At 41.1% G+C, this 24,817-nt stretch overlaps 1 protein-coding gene across 2 annotated transcripts in view; it reads right to left on the minus strand.

The window, feature by feature from the left end:
- Nucleotides 1-24,817, minus strand: part of CYTH1 (cytohesin 1) — a 77,614-nt gene that overhangs the window by 37,587 nt on the left and 15,210 nt on the right. The window contains exon 1 of one of the 2 annotated variants that reach the window (XM_058172841.1): nucleotides 7,641-7,832. The exons of the other annotated variant lie outside the window; for it this stretch is intronic. Within the exon in view, the coding sequence (XP_058028824.1) occupies nucleotides 7,641-7,665 (25 nt within the window). The 5' untranslated portion in view covers nucleotides 7,666-7,832. Of the gene's footprint in view, nucleotides 1-7,640; nucleotides 7,833-24,817 lie in introns of those variants that run through there. 2 annotated transcript variants of the gene reach the window in all.

The raw sequence follows: 24,817 nt of genomic DNA on the forward strand, positions 1-24,817 counted from the left end.
AAAGATTTTTGCAGAGGCTTTTGCACAGCTGATTGGACAGAAACCAGTGGACTTTGAAATCCAAATTGAAAAAATTTACCGTGTTAATTCATGGGTTGCAAAGCAGAGACATTTGCCAAGAGATGTAGTAATTTATTTTACATCTAGGAAGATTAGGAATGAAATTTCACAAGTTTCTTATAAAAATAAAATTCAAATATTGGGACAAGAGGTATTGGTATTGAAAGAAATTCCTCCTAAAATGTTAAGAAATAGAAAAGAATATGCTTTTTTGGTGGATCAGCTTAGAAATCTCCAGATACAGTATAGATGGAATGTACCAGCTGGATTAACAGTAAACTATAAGGGAGGGAGATATTGTCTTAATACAGTTTTTAAAGCAAGAGATTTTTATACTAAAGTATTGAAGGTTGGAAGTTTGCCATTGTTAGAAGTTAAGATGAAAGGAGAGGTGGGAATGCTTAAAAAAGGGGAAAAGGAAGCAAAGCAAATACAAGCTAAAATTGGGGTTGTAAATTTGGGAGAACACACACAGAAAGCCGTAAGGAAGGATCAAAGTATAATTGTAACTACTAAACGTAAACAGCAAGGAGTAAAGAAATAATATTTCAAATGAAAAGAATTTCCTTTCATGAGATAGAGTAAATTATAAGTGATATTTCTATAGAAAAACTAGAAAGAAGTTATGGATTGTATGATAAATAGGGTGTAAATTGTTTAGAAAGTTATGGTATGGGGAATATGGGGAAGAATATGAGGTAAATGTTAAATTCATATAAGGAAAAATGATGTTTATTATTATGTATGATAGATATATAAATATGATGGATTATAAAGTATACTGAGGAATAATTTTTGATATTACAACATTGGAAGATGGGATATTGTTTATTACAGAAGATTGGACTTTAAATTTAATGGATTTAGATGAGAAGGTAGAATTATCACATTTGAAAGATTATTTTTGAAAGATATATATAATGAAGCCTGAAATAACAAAATACTAAATAGCTTTTAAATGAATAGAAGGTAATTGTATTAGTATTAATATTTTCCTTTTTCTTTTTTATGGAAAAGGGGAGTTGAGGTTCAAGAAGAGGGATGGGAGTTTATGTTAATTAGCATATTTTATTTTATGATTGTTAGATACAATACCCTGTATTTGCTCTGGGAAGTCGGGGGAGAGGGGATGGGGGAAGGAGAGAGGAGGGAGGGGAAGGGTTAGGGTCGAGGGGGGGGATGTATGGGGGGGGGGAAATCTTGTAAAACTTTTTCAATAAAAAAAATAAGTCAAGTCCTCACATGACCAGACATGATTTTACAACCATTTTTTCAGCAGTCGTTAAGCAAATACTTTTTGCCCTTTTTTGCAGGAAACCAGCAAAACAAGTTGCAAATCACAATCACATAAACTACAGGATTTTCAACCAGTCATAAACGTGAGTCGGTTGTCAAGCACCCGGACTGTGATCACCTGACCACAAGGGTGGTACGATAGTTGTAAGTGCAAGTATAGAATCATAAAGCACTTTTTTCCAATTTTGAAATATCATTAAATGGTCATATGTTGAGGACTACCCGGTTTCCCTGAAAATAAGACATCCCCTGATAAGTGCAATCGCACTTTTGAGTGCATGCACTAAAATAAGCCCTCCCTGAAAATAAGCCCTCCCTGAAAATATTTAAATGCATGCGCAGCTGGTCCCCGCCATTTCCTCTGATTAGGGTTAGGGAGACAGAGCTGGAAATCAGATAAGATGGCAAGAGGAGCCCCATCTTGCTCCACGTGCCCCAAAATAATAAGACCTCCCCGAAAATGCCAAGCACTTATTTTGGGGTTCAAACAATATAAGACAGGGTCTTATTTTCGGGGAAACACAGTACCTGTATTAAAGTAGAAGGGAAACGTCTTTCCTTTTATGGGCATTTGCCCCCAGCACCTATAACATTCACAGGAGCCATAAGGAACAAAACATTTTCTCTTCGAATTATGACCACAATTGAGCCTAACAATTCTACTGTTAAGCAAGACTGTTATTAAGCAAACGTAGCCCCATTTATGACTTTTCTTACCACATTTGCTAAGCGAAGCACTGCAGTTGTTAAGTTAGTAACATGGTTGTTGAATGAATCTGGCTTCCCCATTGACTGTCAGAAGGTCGCAAAAGGTGATCACACGATCCCAGGACACTGTGGCCATCCTAAGTATGAGTCAGTTGCCAAGCGTCTGAATTTTAATCACATGACCATGGGGATGCTATAATGGTCACAAGTGTGAAAAATGGTCATAGATCCATTTTTTTTCAGTGCTGTTCTAATTTTGAATGGTCACTAAACTGTTATATGTTGAGGACTTACCTGTACTTCACTCCTTGTGACTAATAGTTGGCAAGATCAGATATGTCTACTACGAAATGATTCATAGTATTGTCAATGATTACTGCAAGTAAGAACTTCTTTTTGCACAGCTATTGACATGTGAGTCCACTCAGCCAAGGAGAGGCAATTCCCAAGATACAGATGTCAGAGTGAGTGCTAATTAGAAGTCTCTGCCTCTGCCCCGCATCAGAATCGTTCATCATATTGTTACCTGCCTATATTTGCATAAAAAAAGTAAGAGTAAAGTAATTTTTATTTTGTTTTTGTGTATTGTGCTTTTTTTTTTGTATTGTGTATTTTAACTTTTGGAAATTCAATAAAAAAAATTTTTTTAAAAAAAAGTAAGAAAACATGTACTTTGCATTGCTTCACTTATTCTAGATTCAGCCTTCCCTCTTCTGGTGACCTTCAGTAGTGTTGTGAGTAGAGTTCCTGGAATAATGCAGTCCTCTACATCTGGACAGCATTAAATTGAATAAAAAGCTGCACTATACATGCTTACATATCAGAAATTCCAATGGCCATATGTGAGGTTTTTCCTTCACAAAAGAGACGAAGCACACCAATTCACATTATGTTATGTTTGTTAAAGGATGCAAATTGTTCTTTTAAATAATAGCTTTGCTGGCTCACATTGTCTCTTATAGCAAAAAGCTGGCATTAAAGTGTATCGGGGTTTTGTGTGTGTGTGTGTGTGTTGTTTTTTCCAGGATTTCAACATTCCTTGTGGCCAGAGCAGAGGCCCCTTTACTAATCTTTCTTTGCTTTCTATTGTGCTTGTTGTTTCAGGGCAAATGCACTGAACAAAAAAATAGAGCCTTGATTCCATAGAACATATCCCAATATATCGCTGGAAAATCCTTAAGCATCTGACTATTAAATGCAGTCTTAAATACAGAGGAAACAAAATTAATGCTAATGGCAATTCAAGAGTAGCAACCTGTACAATCTTAGACCACAGATTGTTCCTAATTTTGTCAAATTCTAGAGTGTTTGGGCAGAGCACATACATGGTAGAATTTAAATTCAAAAAGAAATAGTAACCCAGATGTGCCATGCTCAGTGAACACAAGCAGTAAAGAGAGAATCTAAGCTCCAGTGAGAAAAACCTAGCACTGTGCATACAGGCAGGGAAAAAAAGACCCTGCCATCACTAGCAGACAGAAAGGTGAAAAATGTATGTGGCTACTGAGAAATGAATTGGTACAATAAATCAATGTCCTGGTCATTTCGTTTGCAAGCTTAGGCTATACTATACCTGGCACTATGCAATGGAGAAGTAGCTCTTTATTTAGACCAAGAAACTGAACTAAAACTGCCTTTTGGATCCCACTCCTCTGTCAATTAAACAGTTCAATTTATGCAAAGTGACTGAATGAAAATATATACATGTATGTATGTATGTATGTATGTATGTATGTATGTATGTATGTATATATGTATGTATGTATGTAGGTCTTTTGTTATTCGGGTTTTCTCCCGCGTAAAATTGGAAGTGTCTTGGCGACGTTTCGACGAAGTCTCATTCGTCATCTTCAGGCTTCAGCTTCGTGCTTCTGGGAGCAATGTGCTTCCTGAAGCTGAAGCCTGAAGATGATGAATGAGACTTCGTCGAAACGTCGCCAAGACACTTCCAATTTTACGCGGGAGAAAACCTGAATAACCAAAGACCTACATATAAACACCCGCGAAAACCTCAGAAAACAAATATATATATATATATATCTCAATACTGTTAAAATCAGATAATCAAACCAATTAATTAGCTAACAAAAATAGAAAATACCATAAAACCACCGCAGGCCCCCATCATATGTACATTAAAATTCATAAAGAGCTGCAGAAAAGCCAGTTTTAATAGCTTTGCAAAAAGATGCAGAGGTCAGTGCTAATGGGTGTGGGGGGAATGTGAGCTGTTCAGAGTGAATTGCTCAGAAGCCATGTTCAGGATGGGAAGGAAACCACAAAGTCAAGGCTGGGGAACAACTGATAGCTTTGCAATAAGGGTGAAGGGGAGCCCATGGCTACAAAGCATTGGCTTCTTTGAAGGTTGTCTTATGTTGAAGCTCACCATTATGTAGGGAAGGCCAAACTGGGAAGGCAGGTATAGGACCTCTTTCCAGGTTCACTCCCTTAAGTTAAGCATACTACAGTGTTGACCTTGCTGATAGTCTGTTAAAGCCAGAAGCAATAGAACAGGCATTGGTCCATCCATCTCAATAATGTTTACATGGAGGGAAAACAGAAGAGAATTGGCATAAAATGCTAGACTTAGGAAAACTTGTAATCGCTCCCCAAGAATTTCTAACTCCACACAACAGACAGAAATGAAAAACATTTTCCTGTACCTTCCTGAATATTTGTTTTTTAAATCCAACAATAACACACACATACACAAAGAATCAAGAAAAATGGAAAATATTAGGGAATGTCAAAAGGGCAGTCTTATGGGTTTATTTGGAATGAGGAAATACTTTTAAAACAAGGTTTTACAGTCTCAACATTAGTGGATAAATCTCTAGTCACCTGAAATGTGCCTAGGAATAAATTACAAGTTTCATGTACATTTTCACTGTTGCATATAATGTAATATTAGAATTTGTCTTTAACATTACAACTACATGAGGTTTTCCTTAAATATCTGCATTAGACTATTCCAATAAAGACTGAGGAAAAACCAAGAGTCAATTGTTATAAATGAACAAAAGCTGTGATCTTAATTCAGCTATTGAAAACACATTTATAGGCTCAGCATGTGCACTAAAAAACATCTTTGCCTCTTAATTTTATAATACACAGAAACCTCCAAGACACCATTTTGAGGCTCTTGACAAAAAAAAGAGGTCCATCAAACCTAAAATCGGCCCATTCCCAATTATAAGAACCAGCAGCATCTTCTCTCCCAACCTTACAGAGAAGTTCCTCAGACCTTGCTGGAACTGATCTTCTACAGGCCAAGTAAGTCTTCTGCTAAGTCCCAGCCCACTGCAATCAACAGGAATACTGTCAGGTGTTGCAGGGGGAAAAAATCCTGCTATTCAACAAAATGGTCTGCTGATAACTTGATCAGCATCTTTGGAAAACGACTTAAACTTTCAGTGAACTACAATCTGAATCATTAGTTTCATCTGTTCCTCTAAAACAGGTGGCTGAGAAATTCTGGGAGTTAAAGTCCACAAGTCTTAAAGTTGCCAAGTGGCAACCAAGACCTAAACCAGTGGTCACCAACTGGTGGTCTGTGGAACCCTGGTAGTCCATGAGAAAATTCTGGTGGTCCGCAGAAAAATTATTTGCATTTTTTGATATTGCACTAAATCAGGGGTCCTGAAACTACGCCCCCTGGGCCGGATACATGCAATTAACTTCCGTGTTACTGCAGAGAGTCTCCCCCTTCAGGGTCTTTTTGTGTGGGTTGGAGGGGGACAGAAATTCCGACTAGGGGCCTGCTTCTGCCTCCTGGTGTGGGGCTTTAGGCGAAGGCTAGAGGGAAGTGCCGCTGGTGGCAAGGAGATGGAGGGCCTTGTTCCAGTGGGAATTCCTCGTGGCCTGAAAATGGCTAACCATCTCAGCCCACTGAGCCTCCAGGCACCGGTACCTGGCCTTGCACTCCCACAGGTCTTCTCTCTGCTTGGAAAGCCTATGCTCGTAGTCCTCAGTGAGGTTCTCCTGCTGAACCTCCTTCTCGGTCAGATCCAATTTGAACTGAGTAGCTGTTTTGCCAACTCTTTCTCATGGTGGCTGCTTAGCTCCAACAACTGCTTCCTGTTGGAGCCCTAAGGAGCCCAGGCGGAGAGGCGAGGAATAGCTGGGAGGGTTGAGTAGAGGCCAGTGAGGTGCCCCTTGATGTGAGTGACATTTAGTTGGCCACTCCTACCCAGTCACATGACCACCTGGCCATGCCCACCCAGCCGATCATTAGGCAGATCATATTAGTGGTCCGTGGGATTTAAAATTATGAATTTAGTGGTCCCTGAAGTCCGAAAGGTTGGGGACCCCTGCTCTAAACTGCGGGCATATATGTGTAGTAGTGTTGGTTACAGAGGACTAATTCAGCTAACCCTCAGGAAATCATTTAATAACTTAAAAGTTAGCCAATAAATTAGATGGGCTAGATATTTAAAATGCTGCATTGATAAACAGCCATTATGTTCAAAGGGAGCACAATTAAGTGAAGGCTTTTTTTCCCATCGTGAACATAAAATAATCATTTTACAGCTCACCAAGGAGCGGGAGACATTTACTAGATCAAGTGTGCAGGGAAGAGAATTAAAAAAGCAAGTATCCTTTGATGAATACATTGACTGGGATAGCTTTGGGCTTGCTGTTTAACACACACACACACACAAAACCAGAAACGTTTGACCTTTGTAAGTTGCTAGAATTTTTAAATACCTAATTTTCATACTTGATTTCCACTTAGAATTAGCCCTTTAATAGCCCTTTGAGTACTGTGACAATATTTTGAATGATCTACTGAAAATGTATTCTTTGACAAATCAAGTGGCCTCCCATGTTTTCCCTTTGTGACAACAATGACTATTGCACTTGCTCGTTTACAATGTGTCCCTCAACTAGTTCAACTCTCCAGTTCACCTGGATATACGTGCGCTCAGTGAAAATTACATCATTCAATGAAACCTGCCCCAAATTTGGTTTCACCAAATCCACATGCTCTCTCTCCCAAAGCCTCCTTAGTGCCCAAAGGCCAAGTGGAACAGGCAGGAGAACTCTTGTATCCAAGACATGCTATGGCATGCCTTGTGTGCCGCATGCCTCCACAGCTGCCAACAGAAAGTCTCCTTTTTGAAGTATAGAAAGTTCTAACTCCTCCTACAGAAAAAGAAAAAATGGGGTGCTTCCATTTTCACAAGACCTCCTCAAATTTTTAGAGCCCAGCAACGTTCACAAGAACAAGGGTATGCACTACTGTTTTTTATATAGACCATGCACCCAATGCTGCCCTATATACCCTGGTAGAACTGCCAGGGCTACCTCCAACTTCAGACATATAACTCATGAACAGGAACCCAAGGTATATTTCTACTCTACTGGGGCTGAGAACTGGCAGAAGTTTTGATAAAAGAAACATACCGAGTCATTTTTGGAAAAACATTACCCCATGGTCTCCTAAATTAAACAGATAGACCAAGATGTCCTTATTATATTCAGTCAAAGTGGACCCTAGGATGAGGTCCCTCAAATGAAATGATTTGGCTCAGCCACCCAAATGATCTGGGAACACCTAATACATATATACTCACCACCACTCTCCATCCTGAGCACCATGCTGCCAGCAGCAGAGACAGACTACAGACCACGGCTGGTGTTCGATCCAAGATAGGTGCGGCCCAGCAACTCGACTGGGCTGATACCTGCAACTGACTTGCTGCTTGTCTGTTGTTTCCTGGAATGAGTCAATTCTTGTTCCAGCTAGTGGGTGGTTCTTGCTTAGGACGGAATAGGCGTCACTGCCTTTCTGCCTGCAACGGAGATAACCAGTAACGCCCTGTTCCTGTGCTGATCCTTCAAGCTTAAGAGAACCATTAACCCCTCATGCTCTGGACATCAGACAGAAATTTTAGCCTGATAGATGGAAGTGTAAGAGATCCCACTAAAGAAAGTTCTCAGGAGCATATAGATCCTATATGGAAACAGACCTTGTAGCAAAAGTCTGAGGTCTCTCAGGTTCACTGTTGAGCTTTTTATGCATGTAAGCAATAAACTAAGAGTCAATGGTATATAGGGGTCGGAATGTTGGAAAGAAGTCAAGTTCAATCTATGGTCAGCTTTGAAGTTCAGTGAGTGATCCTGGAATAATCAGTATGTCTGAAGGTTATTTTCAAAAAAAGCTCTGTGAAATTATTAAAATCGTCTACCGTCCGTTAAAGGAAGGGAGGGGAGGAGGGAGAGAGATGTTAAATTACATCATGCCACTGAGGAATTACATGACTTTTACCATCTTTCTAAGCAGTTGCTTAGTCAGCTGTAGAATGGTGTGTGTGTAAAAAATGATTTCATGCCTACCATAGAACATGTGTTAAAACAAATGGCAGTTGGATGTTCTAAGGCAGGGGTCAGCAACCTGCGGCTCTGGAGCCGCATGTGGCTCTTTCACCCCTTTGCTGTGGCTCCCTGTCACTCAAAATATGCATCACAACCGCCAATGTGTGACACCTACCGCCACACAGTTTATTGAGCTTTTCAACCATGGATAAATCCAAGAAAAGAAAAGTTTCAGAAGAAAACAGATTGTTTAATTCAACTACATATGCTAGTTTTGTGGCCGCTCAAGAAATAGTCAGGCACGGGAAGGGTTTTATGGCTCCCGGTGTTTTCTTTTCTGTGGGAAACGGGTCCAAATGGCTCTTTGAGTGTTTAAGGTTGCAGACCTCTGTTCTAAGGGAATTATTGAACTGCTGGATGCAATTGCTAAAATTACCAGATCTGAAATGCAAAAATGTGGATAGCCACTAAAGGGCAGCAGCAGAGTGTCTTTTGCATTTGCATGCTTTTATTTTTCTGATTTCTGCAACCGAGACCTGGCAGCCTTAAATCTACCTTTCTGCAGATTCATTCACCAGTAATGAAACAGTGGTCTCTCGTTATTGAAGACTTTTGCAAACACATCACTCTGGAGAACAATTTTATTTATTTATTTTATTATTTAAATTTGTATACCGCCCTTCTCCCGAAGGACTCAGGGCGGTTCACAGCCAAGTAAAAATACACAATACACTATAAATACAATTAAAGAACTGGTACAGATTAACAAGAAACAGTTAATCCCAGATTTCACCTTATTTCTCTCTATAGGCCCTTTCTGAATCTTCCTAGTATTTCAAGAACTGATAAAGAACAAGAGGGGCGATGGTAAAGAAAGATTCCTGTCTAATGGGAGAAATAGAAAAAAGCACCTCAGTCATCCATTCTAACGCAGTATTCTTTGTTTTGCCCCTTCACGTCTTCCAACTAAAGGCCTTTAGGTATTTGTTTCATCTTGAAATGGAAGGATGGGACTTCTTCTATGGCAGGAGTCACCAACTTTTCGGACCTCAAGGACCACTAAATTCATAATTTTAAATCCCGCGGACCACTAATATGATCTGCCTAATGACCAGCTGGGTGGACGTGGCTAGGTAGTCATGTGACTGGGTGGTCATGGCCAACTCGATGCCACTTACATCAAGGGGCACCTCGCCAGCTTCTATTTGCCCCTCCCCTCCCAGCCACTCCTCGTCTCCCCGCCCAGGCTCCTTAGGGCCCCAACAAGAAGCAGTTGTTGGAGCTACGCAGCCACCACGAGAAAGAGTTAGTCAAACAGCTCAGTTCAGATTGGATCTGGCAGAGAAGGAGGTTCAGCAGAAGCACCTCACTGAGGACTAAGAGCATAGGCTTTCCAAGCAGAAGGAAGACCTGTGGGAATGCAAGGGCAGGTACCGGCGCCTGGAGGCTCAGTGGGCTGAGATGTCAGCCAGTACCAGGCCATGATGCAGTCCCACTAGAACAAGGCCCTCCGGTTCTTTGTCACCAGTGGTATTTCCCTCCAGCCTTCGCCCAAAGCCTCACACCAGGAGGCTGAAGCAGATCCCAAGTCAGAATTTCTGCCCCCCTCTGCCCCACACAAAAAGACCCCGAAGGGGGAGACTCTCTGTAGCAACATTCATTGCACATATGTGTCCCAGGGGCTGTAGTTTGAAGAGCCCTGATTTAGTGCAGTATAAAAAATGCAAATAATTTTTCTGAGGACCACCAAAATTTTATTGTGGACCACCAGTGGTCCACGGACCACCAGTTGGTGACCGCTGTTCTATGGGATCCAAGTGTCAAGAGCACTCCGTTAACTGGGAAGAAGCTTCCAGAATGACCAAAACCAGAATTGGCTTCCTATAGCTTTAAAACCTCTGTAAGAAAAAGAATATCAACAAATGCACTTATTTTCTTATCATGATAGGAAACCCTGTCATTTGCTCTTATTATTAATGTTCCAAATAGTTCTGTCTACCTTTGCACCTCTATCTTCCGGCAAACATATTCAGGAAACATGAAACATCATGAAAGGAATAGCAGCATTTGATCTGCATCGTTGCTACTAGGGAAAGAAAAAAAGTAAAGGCTCATATCCCTAATCACAAGGAAGGACATGATTCGAGAAGAAGCTGGTACAAGCTGCAGCTAAAGAACAGCCATTTTGTTTTATTAGTAGCCAATGCCATACATAGCGGATTTACATCTTAGGGTTTTGTTTTGTTTTTTAAGGACAATCCCTTACATCATTCAAGGCTGAGCCAAAAGTTGAAAAGTTGGGTCTGCGCTGCCCTCTGCTGATTGGGGAAACACATTGGCTTTAACCCAGAAAACAGGGGAGGACGCAGCAGGGGGGGGGGAAATCACACTTTTTACATTGGTACAATTCATCTTCCTGTCATCACTCCCATCTCAGCTTATTATATGCTGACCATAAAAGGAACCACACACATTAATGTGTCAGTAGCTATTTGTACAAGGCAGTCACTCTTTCTTCCTGCCCCCAACAACAGGACTTCTAGGAAGAGATGCTTGACTATTATCAATCTATAATTGCCCCACAACTCTTGCTAGTCTAATAATTTTTCTGTATGCTTTGCAGCCTAGTAGCTGCATGACAAAAACATGTCCTCAAACAGGAAAATATATGCATCTCAGTGCTGTCCCATACCTTCCTCATTATATGTGGATTGGTTCTATTAAACTTATCTCCTTTTTCTCTTCTCAGAATGCATTCAAGCCCTTATTAGATGAGGCTGGAGTGTTTGTAGGAAATCCACCTCTCAAAACTATGCAACAATTTCACCACTGATCAAATTGTGTTAAGAAAATAATTGGCTGCTCTTCAGCCATTCAAATGCCACTCCCAGGAAGAAAAAGAAATGCAAAGAAGTTAATAAATAAACCTTTAATGCAGCCAAGCGTTAAGGACATAACACAAATTTGCCTCTGGTCTTACCATTTCTGAGGCACAGCTGATGTCTGGGTAAGATAGATGGAAAATACCCTAAATCATTATTATCTAAAATGCCCTTAAGCAGGAAATCCATTTGGATGACAAGTCAACTTTGAAAAATTGGACAATCTGTTTTAATTTAACAAAGGGCCCCTTCTGGTTTAAATAATGTCAAACATATGCTATAGATCCTACCTGCAGATTTTGCCAGGCAATGCAGAACTTCCTGTCCTCGGCTGCTGATGCTACCACATCCTGTTTTCCTGATGGCAAATACCTACTGCTTTAGCATCAGAGCAAGAAACAGTGACAGAGAAAAGTCCTAACTTCAAGTCTGTGAGACTTGCGTCTCAATCTTGAAGCTAAAATGAAGCCTACACTATAAATCCATTCTGTTCATTCATACCTGAAATGGAGCCCCTGTCTGGGATTTCTTTGGAGTGGAGGCCAGGTTTCCATGGTCACTTCCTGGCTCCCATTCGCACACAACCCTTCCAAAGCAGATCCTCTTCTGCTGACTTTTACAAATGGATCTAACAGCCACCTGGGAAACAGCTGTCCCTAACATCTGTGAGAGCAGAAAGAATCACACAGCCAGTCTCCCTCTCTTCTCTGAGAAGCACAGTTGTGGGGTTTTGGGGTTTTTTTGTTTTTTGTTTTGTCAAACCACTGGGTATCATAGGATACCTTCTCCCAATCTGACACAAGACTGCAGGCAGAGGTACAAATTTTCACTGTGTTACTACTAGACAACACAGATTACCAAAATGTGTTGCTGTATTGGAGATAGATATAAGGTAGATGGATAGACAGGCACTGCAGAAACAATTTGAAGATACTTTGGGGTTCACAGAATATTTTCGAAGGAGACAAACTAGGTGTCTTCTGGGTACTTTAAACTATAACTGATATAATTTATCTTTCATTATGATCATGAGATTCAGGAGAATTGCAGACCCAAGCATCAGAAAAGCACCAGGTTATTTCCAGAAGAAAAATACATGAAAAGGCAACAGCTAAGCATCAGATTCTGTGGGTTTTGCCTCACTTGCAGATAACCAAAGCGCAAATCTGATTGAAAATTTCTGTCGGCGGAGGATGTGCATTTCACTTGGTTGCCTCTCTAAATGACTTTCTGAACAATCAAGTGTTAAGTTTAGTAACATAAAGAGTCAATCAGGTATGAAACTTGCTGTGCTAATTATATAAAAACAAATTAGTTTACTAATAGAATAAAACAATGTAATTAACTTTTAAGAATAATAATGAGGTAGTCATGGTAGAAAAGTTTCTTTAAACATCTTACTTCATAATTATTCTTTCACCTCCTAGAATATTGATCACCCTATATATTTTAAATGGAAATTAAAATAATGATCTTTACTTTTTTGATGGCTGTTCATCTTCTTGTTGGGAGATATTATCAACAGTACCAGGCATGAATTTTTGAAATAATTTCCTCTGATCAAATAATTTATTTATTTATTTATTTATTCCGATTTTTATACCGCCCTTCTCCCGAAGGACTCAGGGCGGTGTACAGCCAAGTAAAAAATTCACTATATACACATTAAAAGAGATTAAAAAGGAACATATTATAATGTGGCTGAAAATTTAAAACAATTTAAAATCTTAAAATATAAATAACCCCAATAAAATTTTAATCCAGTCCCGCTTGAATAAATAGGTGCGTTTTCAGCTCACGGCGAAAAGTCCGAAGATCAGGCACTTGACGTAAACCAGGGGGAAGTTCATTCCAAAGCGTAGGAGCTCCAACAGAGAAGGCCCTTCCCCTGGGGGCCGCCAACCAACATTGCTTGGCGGACGGCACCCTGAGAAGGCCCTCTCTGTGTGAGCGTACGTGTCGGTGGGAGGCAAAAGGTAACAGCAGGCGGTCCCGTAAGTACCTGGATCCTAAGCCATGGAGCGCTTTAAAGGTGGTAACCAGAATCTTGAAGCGCACCCGAAAGACCACAGGAAGCCAGTGCAAACTGTGCAGGATTGGTGTTACACTATTACCCGCGCAGCTGCATTCTGGATTAGCTGCAGCCTCCGGGTGCACTTCAAGGGCAGCTCCATGTAGAGAGCATTGCAATAGTCCAAGCGGGAAGTGACAAGGGCATGAGTGACCGTGCATAAGGCATCCCGGTCAAGGAAGGGGCGCAACTGGCGCACCAAGCGTACTTGGTGGAAGGCCCTCTTGGAGACGGCCACCAAATGATCGTCAAACGACAGCCGCCCATCCAAGAGGACACCCAAGTTGCGCACCCTCTCCGTTGGGGCCAATAACTCGCCCCCCACAGCCAGCTGCGGCTGCAGCTGACTGTACCTGGGTGCCGGCATCCACAGCCACTCCGTCTTGGAGGGATTGAGCTTGAGTCTGTTTCTCCCCATCCAGACCCGTACGGCTTCCAGACACCGGGACAGCACTTCGACAGCTTCGCTGGGGTGGTCCGGGGTGGAAAAGTACAGCTGCGTATCATCAGCGTACAGATGATAACTCACCCCGATAATAATAATAACTATCTACTGTGCTATCCCTCCGTAAGACTGAACAAATACTGGTAGTTCTTAACAACCATAATTCAACCCAAAATTTCCTTTCGCAAGCAGGACAGTTGTTGTGAATTTTGTGTCATTTTACAACATTTCTTGCCACAATTGTTTAGTGAATTCCTGCAGTTGTTAAATTAGTAACATGGTTGTTAAGTGAATCTGACTTCCTATTTGACTTTGCTTATCAGATTGCAAAAGGAGATCACATGACTCTGGAATACTGCAACCATCAAATACGCACCAGCTCCCAAGTGGTCAAATTTTGATCACGTGACCATGGGGATGTTGCAACAGTCATAAGTGGGAAAAATTTATAAGTCATTTTTTTCACCTCTGTTGTAACTCTGAATGATCACTAAATGAATGGTTGTAAATCGAGGAGTACCTGTATCATCTCTAGTGAATGATGGTAGGGTTCTTTTCTAAAACCACTTTCTTGCTATCTAACAACTAAATCAGTGGTTTGTTCTAATTCGACTAGTTGGTGATTTTTGGGATGGCTGTGGATGAGGTAGACTGATCTACTGTTTATCTGAAGGTAAGAAGCGTTTCAGGCACAGAGAAAGATTTTCTACTATTGAACTGTCCAGCTATTTGGTTTTCTCACAAATCCCAAGTGCTGTTACTGTGTTTCTTGTCTTCTAATATAAAATGTTATGAGGCAGAGATGGTGCAAAGCTGAATGAGAAAGTTACATATTTTTATTTCTTGAATACTACCCTGGTCAAGGAATTAAGGAGTCTACAAAGCAGACAGCTTAATGCTTTTGTAATGCAATGATTCTAACAACAACAATCACTAAATTAAGATCTATCAAATGGCAATTCTCCATGGCGGGACAAGACACATTATAGATCAGGGTCCCCAACCCCCGGATTGAGGAGCAGTAGTGATCTGTGGCCTGTTGGGAACTGATCTGTGCCAGCAGCAGGTAAGTGAGAGAAGCTTCATCTGGTCACGTGTGGGATCTAGGTTGCACGCATGAAACCATCCCCACCCACCCCCGCCCCACTGGTCCATGGAAGATAATTTTGCTCTCAAAGCCAGTCCCTGAAGCCAGAAAGCTTGGGGACTGCTGTTATAGATGATGGCATAATCCAAAAAAAGAAAGTGAAAATATCCCCCGACCCCACCCCATGCTTATAACCTAGCCAAGGTCACCAGACTTTGAAATTGATTCATTTGCTGTTTTAAATATATATATATTTATTTTAGTCTAAATTATCTGCACCAGTCTTCACTAGTGATGATCCAAATTGCCCTAAAAAGGGGCAACATTTAAATATAATTATTTTCATACCTCATACCCCTCCAGGCAAATTCCAAATTGGTTGGTAAAACCTGTGACTACTCAGTTGTACATTTTCTTGTTCGGGAAGGTCGAGCAAAATATCCTGGCTGCAAACCTCCACTAATAGCCATCCTGCTCAGCACCAAGTTGATCCATTTGGGAAGATGTAATTAGCAATCAAACCTATTATTAGGTTTAATAATCTCATTATTTCCAAAGTCACTTGGTTTCTGTTTCCTTGCACAAAGATTCTTCTAGCGATCCAAAAACATAAATTATTTTTGCCCTGCTATAATCAAACCAGAAGTCAGCTCTCCTTCCACCCAATCACTGAAAGTTAGATTGGCTTCCAAACCAAGAAACCAATGAAACAGTTCAGTAGGCAACTGAATTAACTTTGAGTGCACAAGCTCCAAGAAAAAAGGTTACCTTTAAACAGAACATTAGTGTAATGATTCTTGTAAAAGGAAAGCTACAATAAACACACTGAAGTACAATCCACAATACAGCCTTCGGAATTGATGGTAAACAGTGGGATCCCAACAAACAATTCTATCTGTGGCAGAGGAATAACTTAAACTCTCTGCATCTACCCTGTCTTTTGCTTCCCTCTTACCATAACGTCAGCAAAATATTCCACAGCAGAAAAAGTTAAAACACCTACCTGGCTTGGTGTCCACCAAGATGGAAGGGCAGAGGAAGGCTTGGAAACTGGAAGCACAGAGCTCACCGACCGTGCCCATAGTGGCAGCACAAGATTATGCCCTCCCAAGATTGGGTGGGAAAAGCTGCCCTTGGACAGCCAACAACAACCTAGCAAGTCAGAGTTAGCAAAGGAGACCAAGGTGGAGAGCAGAGGTTAGAACTTAGGAAAGTCCAGCTTCATAGCATCAAATGTTCAGCTGCACCTGCCACACTAAGAGGGCCAAGGAAGAGAGAAATACAAAGCAAGGGTTCCCCAGTCCGGCTGGAGCAGAAGGAACAGCAGAGGCTCCCACGCACTGAGCCTAGCCAATCCCAGCTGCCTGCCAGGAAACTATTCCTAGTACTGCAGTGTGCAGCTGACAAGACACACAAAACCATTCGGACAGCAGTTTGGTTTTGGAATTTTTTCCAGATGCCCCTTCTGCTGGCTCCATCCACCTCAGCCACTCCCTTGAACGGGTCTGGGAAGGTTTGGGCAGAGAGTCTTTTTAGGGTGGTTTTATCCAGCTTCATCATTTGAGTTTTAAGCATCTAGCGAGCTGGGCTGTTGCATAGCAACTGTCACTGCATAAAGGAAAGGTGCATGAAGATACAGTGTATACGGACACCAAAGATTGGCAAATACATATGTGTAGATGGAAAGTGCAACATAGCAACTGGGTAGGAGTTGTAAAGCAAGGAAACTGGCAGAATTTTTGCCTCGGCCCCTGCAATACTATAAAGAAGACTCAGGAATAAAATCCATGTGGTTATTCCTGGTAGTTCAAATCTTTGTCAGGAAGTAAAAAAACCTTTTCCAAACAAGTTGGCTAGCATTTCTCTAATTGTACAAGTTTCAGAATCAAGGGTGGTATTCACTTACCTTCCCTACCGGGTCGCAAATGTAAGCTTGCATGCCTTCCGTGCATGCGCTTTGCTTGTGCACGTGCCTTCCGCGTATGCGCCTGGCCTCAAAATCGTGCCTAAATAGGACGGCATAGAGCCAGGGCTGGTGGGAGGAGAGGGCCCACCCGTGATTTTCTCTACCGGTTTTTATTTTTTATTTTTTTTATTTTTTTTTATTTTTTGGATTTATATCCCGCCCTTCTCCGAAGACTCAGGGCGGCTTACACTATGTCAAGCAATAGTCTTCATCCATTTGTATACTATATACAAAGTCAACTTATTGCCCCCCAACAATCTGGGTCCTCATTTTACCTACGTTATAAAGGATGGAAGGCTGAGTCAACCTTGGGCCTGGTGGGACTTGAACCTGCAATATTGCAAGCAGTTGCTGTTAATAACAGGCTGCATTAGCCTGTTGCGCCACCAGAGGCCCACCAGAGGTTCACCTGAATCAGTCTGAACCAGCTGAATACCATCTCTGTTCAGAATATGTAAGCTGCAGTTGCATACTTTATTGAAAACCAAACAACTATGGATGTGTTTTCACTTGTTTTCTGAAAAGGTCATTAATCTTTATGAAGAGAGCAATGCCAGCTAAGGACGAATTGAACAAACTGGCTAGTACTTCCTTTCGACACAGCTTTTATTTGGCTGAGAAGCCTAGCAGGCCTGATGGTTACATTTGTCTCTAGGCAGTGCATCGGCTTCTTCTATATGCTAACGGCTTCTCTTAAAAAGATAGGTTCTTATAAACAGGAAGTCAACTTCTGGCAAAATGAGTCATGCAAAATATGTAAAATAGATATAAACCCATGTATCGAGCAGCAGCAGGAGCATGATAATGGTCCTGAATGAGAGCCAGCCTGCATCCTACAAATGCTATGGGGTTGGCCATATGGGATGATGGCCATTTTAGCCATCATCTTCACTATACAACATGGCTCAAGACGAAGAGGGATTAGACTCTGCCTAAAAATATAGGGCAGTTTTGCTGTGCTTTTATAATTTTATCTCCGAACGACTAAGTGGTGAATGGGATTGAACTGAACCAGTGGTGGGTTGCTCCCAGTTCAGTCCAGTTCTATAGAACCGGTAGTAAAACCGGCGGGAAGCTCCACCCACCTGCTACGTCATCAGGTGTGATCTGCACATGCGCAGAAGCTTCTGCGCATGTGCAAAAGTGTGCGCGCTCCCGCTGCGAACCAGTAGTAAAGGTAAGTGGGAACCACCCCTGGACTGAACTAACAATCTCTGTACTGGAAGTGTTGGGGAGAAGTCATGGAGTGAGCTGGAACTACTTACTCCTTTTCAGATAAGAAAAAGAGAGATGTTCTGTATCTTCCTGGTAAGAGCAAGATTTATGTCTGGCATAGGGGGTAGCCAGGCCAGTTGACTAGGGTTTGAATGGTGAATGCTCACAGAAATGCACTGGTACCCAGATCTATTGGTGATTTTGCTGGTGTGTGTCGTTCAGGTGATATCTGAATCAAATAAATAATTACTATCATTATCTGAGGTGTGATGGGACCTTTTGATATGGGGGAAGACGACTAAGGTCATAAGAAATGGATATTGGGATGGGGGAGTAGCCAGGTAGTGACAAAGGGGAAGCAAGAGACAGAAGGGAAGGCAACCTTGGGGAAGGCAGTCTGAATATTTGGTCCCAATGCTTGCCCTCCACCATCTGTGTTTGGCTCTGAAGTCTGCTCACTGGAGTGTTGGTGGCCCCAGTCTACATCTGCTGATACTTAATGAAATATTGGGCTATAATAAAGCTTGTCTCAACTATAATCATAAATGAGAGCTGACCTGATATGCATTACTGAAACCTGATTGGGCATGAGGGTGGTGGTGGGGTACTTTCTTTGAAATATGCCCACCTCAGTTTTGGATGCAGCACTAGTTGTGAATTCAGGACAAGATGTGTGTGTGGCTATTGTCATCCAAGAAATTCTGGTGGCTGCCATGGTGCTATTCCACAGATACCTAGATGTAAAATCATATCTGTGATGTTGGGTCTTAAGGATGAGCTGGAGTTGATGGCAGCAGACCAATCTTCCTGATGCACAGCTGCTTCCATCCTAAACTGCTGAATTCTAAGGACAAGTTGGCAGTGGAGTTCCCCAGACTTATATATGGTTCTAAGGACTTTTCTCTGTTTTCTCTAGACCAGAGGGTGGCTTAGGAGTTCATGGCTGGCATAGTAATTATGGCCCTGATCCAGGTTATCAGTGGGGGTTATATATTAAGATCTGTTTTTTGTCTTGGGGCAAAAAACATGGTCTGAAGTTGGGAGATGTTCTCATTTATCCCTCATATATGGATCGCTCCCTACTAGTTTCAGAATAAGCCTAGTTACTTACACCCACACACAAGCTGCAAAGAGGTAGGGCATATTTTATTGGTCTGTCCCAAGACATGATTGATCAGTTGGGATTCCAGAGGGTTTTAGGATTAGTCCCTGAAGCTCTATTAAATGGGTTAATTAAAGCCTTAGTCATTGCTTGCAATGAGTGGGTGACAGTTACTTAGGATTTGATCATACCTGTGCAGATTTTTGTCCATGAACCTCTCAGATACAACCTTGGTTTTCAAAGGACCTCCAGAAGATGAAATGACATAAAGATGCCTACAGCTTTGCTAGAAGATGGCGAAGTACAAATCTGACCAAACACCAGGTAAGAGCCTTTATTAAGAATTACCTGTGGTGCTAAGAATGGCAAAATAAACAAAATATCTGCTTCACCATTATGTCCGCAGATAGACAATCACCCTATTCCAGTAACTTGGTCCCTACTGCACGAGGAGGAGCTGGGAAGCACTGCAAAGTCATTATTCTAGGTATTTTAGTAGATTAAATTCTGCCTGTACAAGCATTATGGAAATGACAAAGGCAAAGCCTTGCTTGGTTATCTGGACAGACTTTCAGCGTGTCAGTCCAAAGACAATAGACAATCCTTAAGACTCTGAATTCCATCACCACTTTTGGGAGCCATATTCTTTCTGGCTGGGCAAGGCCTCACAGACAATGAAATGTTTTTGGATCAAGAGATAACAAATGTAGGAAGGGACCATTCTGCCTGCTCTAAAGAGATGATGGTTCATCCTTTAAAAGCTACACAGGATTCAACAGTAGTGGACAATTTTCATCCAGTTTTCAGCTTTATGGGGTTTTGGTGCTTTCTGATCTTGGTTGTTTTTTTGTAGATATTTCATTAGGTAACATCATTGGTGCAAGAATGGAGTTGACTTTGTCCTGAGCAAATGTTGACTAATGAAATATCTGCAAGAAAATAACCAAGAACCCCATAGTTCAACCTTGAGCTACAAATATTCTCGTCTATCAGTTTAAAAAGGCCACCAAAGGAAATAATTATTTAGAACTTTTTCAGTTAGTTTTCAGGCCAGGTTTTTTTTTTCTGTTTTGTTTTGCGGCTAGGTTATAGTATTGAGATGGCATGTTTACACTTATGCTTGTACCACTGGCAGACTCAGGCAGGGGAGGTTTATCTGTCTTAACTCTCTTGAGCTTTTGGTGATCTTCCGTACCATCAATCGTAGTATTCTTCTGGACTAGCTTAGTGAATTGGGATGGAAGGCATTGTTTTACAATGGTTTTCTTCTTTCCTCCAAGGGCACTACCAGCTGGTCAGGGAGGGAATAATCTAGCCAGAAGCCTTTGCTTTGCAGGATGCCTCAAGGCTCAATCCATTCCTCCTTTCTATTTAACATCCACACAATGGATTAGGTCATTTATTAGCATGAGATTAACTATCATTAGTATGGTGATGATATTTAGGTATACCTACAGTATCCACCTGAAGTGATTTCGCAGAAGTATTTTCCCAATGCCTGGAGACAATGAGGGTCTGGGATGTAGAAGAACAGGCTTTGATTCAGTCCTAGTAAACCTGCTTGGCTGATGGCTATGTGGAGACTTTGCATTGGTAACTCTGAAGAAAGCAGCACTCCAGAGTTGGTTCATAATTTGGTTGTTTTTTTTCTGGATTCAAACTCATATCTTTTGCTCCAGTGATTTCTGCCTATTTCCCCAGTTTCAATACTGTCAACATGTTTTGGGTCCCTTTTTTTTTTTTTGAAACAGTGCAATCTAACGGGACCCTAGGAAGTGCACCTTCTCTGTAATGGCATGTGCCCTATGGAACAGGTGTCCCTTGATTTTACCTTCACAAAAACCTTGTGAGGTAAATAGGTTGAGAGTCAATGACTAGCCCAAACCCTCCTGGGGAATTTCATATTTAAGCAGGAATTTCAACCTGGGTATGTGTGGTTCCAGCTTAACAAGAATTAAAAAAAATAGGTATGTGAAAAATACTCCTCTTGTAATATGCAAACTAAACTAGTCCTACCCTCAGTAGGCAGAGAATCCTCATCAAGTTTGAATCTTCCAGATGTTGTTATAGTGACTTCCATGATTCCTATACAACATATATGTACAGAGAACCAAGACAGACATACTGTACATTAAGGATATAAGTTTGGGACATGTGGCTGCTGGATATGCATAATAGCCAATTGAAGAAATCATAGATTTGCTTCTCACAAATGTGGAGAATCATTTGCAAAACAGCTCAACAAAAAGAATTCATCACAATATCCCCAAGTCTCCAAACCACACCTGGGTCTTCCTAAAAGGCTGTTAAAAAGGTTTAGAGGAAAAAGGTGGAAAATTACAGGTCCTAATATAGCTGTTTTCCACATATGACCCGACTTTACTATTCTGTGCTAGTTCTTCCTGCTTCTGATTGGAAGCAATATTTAGCCATTGTACTCTAGTTTCTTCACATCTGTAGAATATTCCTACAAGCACTTAAAAGCTAAAATGTTATAAAAAGGAGGCCTGAGGAAATCTTTTCAATTTTGTAATTTGATAAACTATGGGATAGCTTGGGCAGGAAAGAGAGGAAGCTCATTAAATAAATTAAGCAAAAGACTAAGCCAAGACAGATAGTTCTTATTTGGCTGTAATCTTGTTGCTTCTCAGTTAAAACAAAAATGAAGTAAGTTGACGGTCCACATATTAATTTTGTTCAGTACACAAACCACAAGCACAGTTGTTGTTTTTTTAAAAGTATCTTTTTTTCCTGTTTCCTCTAACAATAGTTCATGCAATTTTTCATATTTATTACATAATCTATAGGCTACTGAATAGAAATAAAATAGTTTAGGAAGCTGACAGAAAACCATACCACTCAATTCAATAGCAAATATAAAATAATAATTTACCAGAAAAGATTTTGCTATAGGAGGGAGAACAGGAGGAACAGAAAGAAGAGGGAAATAACTACACAGGCAATATAAGGCAGGGGTCTCCAACCTTGGCAACTTTAAGACTTGTGGACTTTAAGCAAAGCTGGCTGAGGAATTCTGGGAGTTGAAGTCCACAAGTCTTAAAGTTGCCAAGGTTGGAGACCCCTGATATAAGGAATGAAAAAGTCCAGGGGGAGGCTGTGCAAGAAATGGCAGCGCTCCTTCTTACAAATACACATGCACATGCATATAAATGCTTGCACATCATTGAACACTTTACAGAAACTCATTGTTTGAGGTTCAAATTCTCCTGAGCATTAATTTAAATCTTTATGATACTAGCCCATCAATTGTTTTGGAATCTACAGGTGATTAAATACATTCTCAATGTTCCTTAGGCAATAGGGACCCCTTTTATGTAGGCATTAGTTCAGTTTTCATGTCCAGGATAGATATGCTCCAATAAATGTTAGCATCAGGTTCCTAGGATTAGTGATTGTGAAGTTTGGTTCAGCTTTTCTATTTGTCGAATATTGTGCAGCTTTGGCGACTTTAATAAATTACCTACTTTGCAGGGTTATTGTGAGGTAACCAAATATCCAAGCACAGAAAGCATTTCAAATATAAATTGCTTTTAGAAATAGGGTTTTCTCATGCTACCACCTTTATTTCCACATAATGCTTCTTAGTAAGAAAGAGAACTAGAGTAGGTGTCAAGCCTTAGTCGTTCATATGACAGCTGCAACAGGGAGTAAGGACCAATTGGCTATGGCATATTTTGTCCACGTAGCATAGGAACAATCAAACCCTGTTTTACCTCAAGCAGGTCATGATTTTTTGTGCAAGTTATGATCTCTAACGTCAAAATTGCACTGCATATTATCATCTGCATCCCATCAGTTAGAAGTCATACCATGTGCTGACGAATATGTTGACAAAAATGAACGACCAGTATGGAAGAAGCTCCTTGAGAAGATTGGTTGATGGGACTTACAGAAAAAAATGTAGATTGAATCTTAAAACTTAAAATATGAAGAAAGAGTTGAATGGATTGTTAATCGTTTGCTATTATTGTTTGAAGAACATTACATTAACCCCCAGTCTTGGGACCTAAGCCAGGTTTTAAGAGCTTACTGGAACCCTGGGAGGAGGCACAGTTCCTGTTTCTGGAGCTATGCTGTTTCAGAGGGTGAGAGCTACAATACAGAAGGCACACATCGTCTGTCCCACTAGATGACAATGTTTAATAAAGAGGAGATGGAGTGCACTCACTCTGCAAGAATGGACAGAAATGACTGAAAATACGCAATCTTAAGATATCCAGGCCCTAATGACATACAGAGCTTTATAAGTAATAACCAGGACCAGCTAGGAGATCTTCCATGTCTGACTCATTCATGATAGTCAATACAAAAGAGAGCGACCAGTATGAATAGGAATCATGGTGGTGCAGTGGTTAAAATGCAGTATTGTAGGCTAATTCAGCTCACTTCCAGGAGTTCAATCCTGACCGGCTGTCGTGTCCCACTCCTCTGCTGACGGCCGGGTCGGGGAAGTCCGTATCAGGCGTGCCTCTGCAGCTCTGCCAAAGTCCTAGCAAAGTTCTCAAGGCAGGCAGGAGACCAGGAAGTGACTTCAGCAATCCAAGGTAGACTTTGCCTGACTCAGAGAATGCCAGAAAGCAGATCCTTTATATAGGCCATGGGGTGTGGCTCCATGACTCAGCACTTATCCAGGCCTGCCCCTCCCTTCCTTTTGCTGACGCCGCCTATCAATTCTCCTGAAGCGAGGATCTCTCCAGGCTCGAGCTGTTGGTAATTCACATTCCTCAGGCTCACATGCTGTGTGGGAGGGGGAGGGGGAGGGGTCTAGTTGCTCCCTTTGCCTGGGCATGGAGCCAGGGCTGGGGGCTGGAAGCACGTCAGGCCCTTTGTCTTGCTTGGCCTGTCTGGGCCTGGTGCCAGGGCTGGGGCCTGGAGGCATGCCAGGACATTCCTCAGCGTTCGGCAGGAGATAAGAGGGACCCGGAAAGCAAGCGAGACACAACACCGGCTCAAAGTTGACTCAGCCTTCCATCCTTCTGAGGTCAATAAAATAAATATTGAATCTCGAAACAAATACACTACAGATAGTCCTCAATTTACAATAGTTCATTTAGTGACTGTACAAAATTACAACGGCACTGAAAAAAGTGACTTAAGACTGTTTTTCACATTTATGACCATTGCATCATTCCCATGGTCATGTGATCAAAATTCAGATGCTTGGCAACTGAGTCATATTTGTGACAGTTGCAGTGTCCCAGGGTCATGGGATCACCATTTGCGACTTCCTTACATGCCAGAGTCACTTAACAACTGTGATACTGACTTAACAACTGTAGTGATTCACTTAGCAACTGTGGCAAGAAAGATCATAAAATGAGGCAAAATTCACTTAAATGTTTTTTTTATTATTATTATTATTATTAATCATATTTATATACCGCCCTATCTCCTGAAGGACTCAGGGCGGTTTACGGGCACTTAAAAAACACATAAACACATAAATACAATATAAAAACAATTTAAAAACTTATTCTATAAGCCCGTTATTGAAATATAAAACAAAAACCCAATTAAAACCCATAAATTTAAAATCTAGCCCAGTCCTGCACAATTAAATAGGTATGTTTTAATAGGTATGTTTCATTTAGCAACAGAAATTTTGGGTTCAATTGTTTTATTATTTTATTATTATTATTATTTTTG

The sequence above is a fragment of the Ahaetulla prasina genome, chromosome 2 (assembly GCF_028640845.1).
Source record: "Ahaetulla prasina isolate Xishuangbanna chromosome 2, ASM2864084v1, whole genome shotgun sequence".
Classification (NCBI taxonomy): Eukaryota; Metazoa; Chordata; class Lepidosauria; order Squamata; family Colubridae; genus Ahaetulla; species Ahaetulla prasina.